The 7,661-nt window shown below is 33.9% G+C and overlaps 1 protein-coding gene across 2 annotated transcripts; it reads left to right on the top strand.

Annotated features, from left to right (window-relative positions):
* The first annotated feature begins 498 nt into the window (after nt 1-498).
* LOC132757259 (cell growth regulator with RING finger domain protein 1-like) lies at nt 499-7,661 on the top strand. Of its 2 annotated transcripts, none has more exons than XM_060748488.1 (6): nt 499-648; nt 2,866-2,993; nt 3,525-3,699; nt 4,377-4,530; nt 4,950-5,057; nt 5,341-7,661. In XM_060748488.1, the coding sequence occupies exons 2-6, from the start codon at nt 2,885-2,887 to the stop codon at nt 6,034-6,036; spliced, it is 1,242 nt and encodes a 413-aa protein (XP_060604471.1). In that variant the 5' UTR covers nt 499-648; nt 2,866-2,884; the 3' UTR covers nt 6,037-7,661. The 2 variants fall into 2 exon arrangements, with proteins under 2 accessions (XP_060604471.1, XP_060604470.1); XM_060748487.1 differs by having other exon boundaries at nt 513-726.

Here is a 7,661-nt window from a genome sequence, read left to right as displayed (position 1 = left end):
CAGTTCCATACACCATGAATGATGATACGGCTTGCTTCTTTCAGGAAAATTTAGAAATCTTCCAAAAAGTTTAATTTATATCTTCTTTATTCTATCTGGAAAAAGACTGCATATAGAATAAAACTTAAGTTTCATGTCAATAGTTTCAAGAAGAAACATTGATGAATTATTTTATAATTTAATCAAAAACTAACCTGAAAAAAGGTACGAATTATTAAGGGTACGAATGACGCCTTGAAAAATTTAATGACGGCTGACCTGTAATGAATGACAATGAATGATTATCATTTGTTGTCCTAATTAATGCATATTTATTTTGTGAAAATTATGATTATAATCCGTCTCATTGTCATACCTTATATACTTAAATCATTCGTTTTTCTTGAAATGTACCAAATGGTTTTGTGCTTTTTCCAAACTCTGCAATCGCGTTTACCAATCAAATAACTCGACATAAGATGTAGGCATCCAATGAAATACACAGTAACAAATAAAAGTAGGCCAGGCGCTTTTGTTTCTTGAGCGTTTACTTGATAAAGATTTGCTCTTCTAAAAGGAGAATTTTGACAGCTGAAAAAATAAACAAGTTTGACTTGTATAGATCTTTAAACTAAAGATGACAGACAAAATATCAGTTGCCCTCACATGGTTTGCAAATTACACCAACTTCTATTCGGTCGTGAGCGTCCTATTATGCTTTTTTGTTATGGTTATTTTCATTTTGAGGTGAGTATTTTGAGGCTGATACATATCCTGTTTTCTAGCAGTCTAGTATTATAAGATTATTGTGGGGCAAGGATGAGAAGATAACTTCAGATAACATTTTGTTACTGTTAATTTTCTACAGGGCTTACTTATGTTACAGGGTGAGAAAAATGTGCAGCCTGAACGAGACTTAAACAATTAAATCCAGAGCCCTCAGAATACCTTAACCCGGCTCTACCGACTGAGCTATTTTGCCGCTTACACACCATCTCCCCTAAATAGTGGATAGTTCTGAACCATGACCTACTCCCCTGCTATATTGAAATTTGTCCTCAAATATCACAGAGTTACAGAGCAATGTAAATTAAACTCTGAGCTATATTTAGTCACAGTCCCACGTTGGGCGCAGACTTGCCGAAAATTAAAAAAAAGTGTCAGACATTCGGTCTGGCAAACCATGAAAATCTGTCAAACTGAAATGAAATCTGTCCCAATAAAATAAATCAAATCAAAGGTAAACTTGTGTTTGTATTTCTAAGACACTTTTCAGTCTTAATTTTTCGCCGTAAAAATCGGCACAGTTCGTACAGCGCATTTTAATCTCCCCCTGTCATACACCAACAATTCACGGTCATGCTTCCATTTTTCATTAAATTTTGTCTCAGGTCTATTCTTTACATCCTTTTACTGCTGTTCTGCGCGCTCCTCTAAAGTAGATTTTTGTTTTTTCCCAGGATTGGCACCTTTAGCGACGCCTTTTTATGTACATGCGACTTGTATAAAAGCCGGACAGGAAGACCAATCCAGAATAAAAAATCGTCAGACATAATCAAAATTTATCGGACATGTCCATCGGACCGACGTATTTCTGGAAGTCTGTGGGCGCCAAATGTCACAGGCTGAGAAAAATGTGCATTCTGACCGGGACTCAAACCAGGACCCTCGGAATAGTGTACTGCGCCAACTCAGCGATCTGGTCGCTTACACACCATCTCCCCTAATCCCCTAAATAGTGAACAGTTCTGAACTGTGACACATGCAAGTAGTTGCTGTACAAAAGCAGTATCCTAATTTTTTTGTATAAATGCTTGATTTTTACTTGCATTATTTAAACATTGGTATTTATGGTGTCCAATAAGAATTGGTTACCTCAGCTAAATACATAGGCTTGTATATATCAGAAAACCTTTCATCATACATTGGGATGACCACATAAACAGCTTGAATAGGGTTCCAATGTATGGTCTACCCACATCATACACTATGTCCAAAGAAGAGCACCCTGATGGACCAAGCCAGATTATGGTCAGACCTCTAACGCCACAGACAGTCACATGCTTCGAAAATAGTAACTGGAACTCAGACATATAAATGCTAGGTTATCCCTTTTCTAAAAGATTCACCATGGTCTGGTTGCTATCCCCATAGAAGAATATATGACACCCCTTACCCAAACATCACTTCATGGCCTACCCCTGTGTTATAGGTTATTCATAGCAACTTCAGACTGTTATAAATTCTCCTTCTATCCTAGGACTGATACCTTTGGAACCATCTACCCTCTGCAGTTGCCCTACTCCCGGTATCCGGGCATTTGCCCCCTGGACAGTTGTCCCTTCCCCCCCCCTCCACGCCCGCCCAGGCATTTCAAAGGTTTGCCCACTTTTTTTTGCAATTTTTAAGTCAAAGGACTAGTCCCTGGAACTAGCTGACTTATATGAACTTTTGGTCTGTGGCCAAGTGGTAAAGGTCTTTGACATCAAACCACTTGCCTCTCAGTGCTATGAGTTTGAATCCTGCCAGGAACTTTAGATTCTTTCATCTGAGGAAGCTGTCCAGCTTGCTAATGGAACATTTATGGTCCTACTCAGATGCCTTTTTATGCCTGAAATAATGTTTGATTGGGCACCTGAGGTCATTCTCCACTAGTAAAGCAGGGAAGTAGCCACACTTTACTTTCTTGGTGTGACTTCATATGTTAATTCAAAACAGACAAAATATGTTGTGTAAACTTTGTCAAAGAAATATACTGTTGGTATGTTAGGTGCATCTTGCTAATTCTGTTATAAATAGGATTGATAGATTAAACTTTGGTTCGTCACATTGGTAGATCCAGATCATATTAATTTTGCCCTGTCATTTTGTATCATTTTATTTTAGATTAAACAGTGAACATTTTATGTCAACTTCTGCAACTCACTATCCAATTGTAAAAGAACAGTCTATGGTCAGTCTACTCAATCCTTTTTGTATTCAGCTGGATAGCACAAAATCTAGCTCTTTAAAAGGTACTGTCTTTTCTTTATACACTTTATTTATACATGAATGTAACTTAATCAATCAGTTAAAAATGCTATGGTAGTGTCATGTATTATTGATTTCTTTTTTATTTTCTTTATTTTTCAATTTCATTAATCATAATTTGTCAATAATGTATGAAAAGTAAAGATGAATGAAATATGATTCATTGATTATTAGCATTTTGGGAAGTTACTTTGGACTTGAGATTAAGTTCATAATTGAGCCGAGTCATGACAAAACCAACATAGTGGATCTGCGACCAGCATGGATCCAGACCAGCCTGCGCATCCCCAGGATCCATGCTGTTCGCTATCAGTTTCTCTACTTGTTATAGGGTTTGTAAGCGAACAGCATGGATCCTGATCAGACTGCGCGGATGCGCAGGCTGGTCTGGATCCATGCTGGTCGCAAACCCATTATGTTGGTTTTGTCATGACGCGGCTCATATAGTTTCTTAATAAGTGATGCTCAGAAAATGCATATAATGTTACTTGTCTATATTGAAAATTGTTTTGCAGGTGGGTTATTTCTATGTTTGTCAATGAAGAAATCATCTACAATAAAAGTGTTATGGGGAGTTGACATTCAGACATTTCAGAAAGAATTACAGTTAGCTTCAACAGAAATAGCTGAGAGATTTGTCAACAACCAGATGTTTGAAGGCAGCTTTAAACATGCAGTAGACTGTGGAATGTATCCTTCAACTTTAACTGATAAAGAAAGAAAACCTCTATAACAAAATAAACATTAGTCAACTTTCACAACATACTTTTCATATCTTTGCATTTGTTTGTTGCATATGTGCAACAAACCTGTGAGTTTAAGCTTTTGGAAAAAATCACTTAATTGATTTAGTTGAAGACCTGGCAAAGACATCGCTTGTGATTTGTTTGAAGACATTATACATATAACATATTATTAATTATATAGCCTAATGCTAGCTATGTCTAAATATAGCTATTTCATATTTGAAATGACTATGTATTCTTTTCTTTGGTTGTATCATTTGTAAGATAGGTACAATTACTGGATCTCCTTTGAATAGTCTTTGAGGTAAATTAAAATAACAGAACAAATAGTATTTTTGAAAAAGTATATTCTGGGTACTCTGATGCACCATATAACATTGAAATCTAAAGTTTCTTATTCTGATATTACAACTATCATTTCTTTTTACATCATATTTTCCATGTTCACTATCAGAAAAAAAATTGTTCTGTAAATTTGTTTAATTGGTACTAAGATTAGCAAAATCAAACAAACAAATGTAACAGACAAGTTCAGTATTGTTACATGTTGAGGAATATTGTATACTTCTACATAAAATAATGGATCATATTCCTGAGAATTTATCCTTAATGGATTGTTAGACTCAATGAAGATGATGGTACTAGAGAAATATGTTTCAAGTGTCCATGTGAACTGAGTGAAGAGGTGTTAGGGGAGCCCCCTAGAACATTGTATCCTGTTGTTGTTGTTTCTAAGCTGGTAGATTGTGACACTTTGCCAGATTCTACAGTTATAGTAAGTTGAATGAATTAACCATGAAGTTTAGTCCATGAAATTAACAGTTTGTTAGAAATTTAACGGGACGTCCATGGCTGAGTGATTAAGATTGTTGATGTTGACTTCAAAGCACTTGTCTCTCATTGCTGTAGGTTTGAGCTGTGCAACTGTTTTTGGATTCTTTCATGTGAGAAAGCTATGCAGCTACCTTACGGAACGTTGTTGGTTCTACTCTGGTGCCTGTTTGTGCCTGAAATATAGGGCCACCTGAGGCCTTCCTCCACCAGTAAGCTGGAAAGTTGATTTGCTATATAAAACCCAATAATGATATACATTTGTATAAGTCAGAAATTTAAGAAGGCCATTTCAGCAGTATAAGAGTTAAATACTATAAGATATTCAAATAAATAATATATAATGTTGTTTTATTTATCCAGGTAGTACAGTTTACAGTGATACATTTAAAGGATTCTATATGCAGTCTTGACTCACACATTGTTTATCAATTTGTGAAGACAAATAGAAACAAACTTCTAGGATTACAGGTAAATTCAGTTATATTTTACATAATGTTAATTCACAAACTACATGTATATAGTTTAGAGAGGAACAAATTTTAGATCTATTATTATGAGGTAAATGAAGTGGTCAGCAGTAAAATATAAGGAGCATAATTATATTTATATAGCTCTACTTCATCCTTCTATTGTTCTGTCTACCATGTTTGCTTACAGTATTTATGTAACTTTAATATATTTTCAGTATTACAGATACATTTTTTTTTTTAAATATATGGAAAAAAATATATTCTTCATTTTTCTTTTCTAGCCAATATTTGTTTCAACATCAGAACCAGTGACATCAACTAGTGGGCAAAGTAGGTCAAATAATACCAACAATTCTTCTGATGTCAATTTATCTAGTCAAAATAATGAAAGGTCAAAGGTTACTGCTGACAGTGAAGTTCACAAAAGGTCAGAGACATCGAGAGAAGTACAGCATTGTTCCAGTTGTGGGAAAATTAGAAAAACTGTTGAAAATATTCCATCGACAAGAGTACATGAGGTATGTGACTGTACAGAGGATGACCTTGATTATTGTGAAGGTGAAAGGTCAGATGTCAAGGTCACTGGACAAGAAGATGTCTTGGATGATAAGAATATTGAGGAAAATGAGAAAATAAATGAAGATACAAATGATAATACAGCATCTTCTGAAAGAAATTCTAATCATGTACAGGATACAGCACCAGTTGCCGAAGAGTTGGAGTCATGCTGTGTATGCCAAAGTTCGGAAATATTTTACACCTTGTTGCCATGCCGACATGCCTGTGTGTGTAGTAATTGCATAAGACTGTTAGATAAGTGTCCAATATGCCGGAGCTTTATTGAGGCATACTTTAGGCTACATAACAGGCTTGTTGAGCAAGAGTTGAGGGAAAGTATGGAGAACAATGCTGGACCGAGGTTAAATAGATGGCAAGCTTTTAACCAGAGATTGAATGAAATGTTAGGATTTGTTTAATTTATTGTTTTTATTTTTTTTCATACCTTTTGTTGTTGTTTCTTGTTTTAAATAGTTTTAGTAGATTATTGTCTGTTATTTTTAACATTATGGGTAAAAGTAAGATAACTTACTAAATGTATACAATGTTTTAATAATGTCTTATAATTTTGCCTCAAGTCTCTAGCAGTTTTATGTAACTCTGTATAAGCTTAATAGTTGCTCAAATTAATGTATGCTTACAGAAAAAAGCTAATTCATATACATGGTAGCTAATTACATAACAAAGGAATTATGGGATTCTGTTTGTCTTTTTGTACCTGACATGTTTTTTGGATAAAGTTCATGACTGTGTAACCCAAACATTGGGTGATATCTTACTGTATATAACTGTAATAATGCCAGCTGCCATGATAACTTGCATATATATCTCTTTGCCATAAGATACGTTGGATTGATTTTATTTTTACTTTGATTAATTTTTGAATTGTACATTTCATGGAAAAATTACTTGCTTATTATAACAACTTGAAAGGGATTATGTTAAATACTTTGTGTAGAATACAATATTAAAATTTGTGACATCAATGTAAAATTAAATATCAACTTTGTGTTACATTGGGATTAATTTTTGCTGAGTGTTAAAAGATTTTAACTTTAACCAGAACTATTGATAAGTGTTATAATATTTATCCTTTCATTTATTTATGTTTATCCTGAATTTATCATTGATATATGCCACTTATAGAATGTTATTTATTATTTTATTAGAATTTTATTTGTTGTTATGTTTAGCTGTTGTTTTATTAATCAAGGACACCATGTTTATGTAGAACAATGCTCAAGTTTTGTTTTTAGTTTGATTATTCAAAAGGGATGGCTATTCGCCCCTGCGTTGGCATCACACTTTGGTTAATTTGCATGCAAAATTGTATCTCCAAAACTCATGAAGGGAATAAATTAAACTTCATGCACTTATTTGAGAGCATAATAGGAGGTCACTAAGACCCATGAGTTAACTCTTACATGGATTTTGATAGAATTATGACCCTTTTTGAACTGAGAAAAGTTCTGTGTTATCCATACTCTTATTTTACTATCAAGCAATGAGAAAAGTTGAGTGCACTGTACTACTGACAGCTCTTGTTTCTTAAACAATTTTTATGATTTGTAGCAAGGCAAATGTGTCAGCTTGTAAACATATTTTTAGCAATATTAGATAAAGGAATTGTTTTATTACATTACATGGAGAAATATAATGTATTGCTTGAAGTATTTGTTATTTGCAGTCATGATCCTTCTGTATAGATTTTAAAAAGATTTTATATTATATATTTAAAGCACAAATTAAGAAAAGATTTTCATGCCAACTTGACAAAATAAAAGGCAGTATGATGAAAAATACCAATAGATGTTATCTGGAGATTGGAAAGTGAGGCTTTTTCTAAACTTATCCCCTAGTAAAAACAAAAGTTTTTGGCTTCACAGTGCAGTGTGCACAGATAAGTCAACATGTTGCGCCAAATTTCGAAGTTGTAACTATACCTGTTTGTACCACAGGACTTACTTGGAAAACCCAAAATATTCTTAATTCTAGAGTAAATCTATTGACTTTTTTATGTACTTATTAACAAAATATTGAGAAA

The sequence above is a fragment of the Ruditapes philippinarum genome, unplaced genomic scaffold (assembly GCF_026571515.1).
Source record: "Ruditapes philippinarum isolate M1 unplaced genomic scaffold, ASM2657151v2 ctg770_1_1_1_1, whole genome shotgun sequence".
Lineage (NCBI taxonomy): Eukaryota > Metazoa > Mollusca > Bivalvia > Venerida > Veneridae > Ruditapes > Ruditapes philippinarum.
This window is presented reverse-complemented; position numbering and strand designations above follow the sequence as displayed.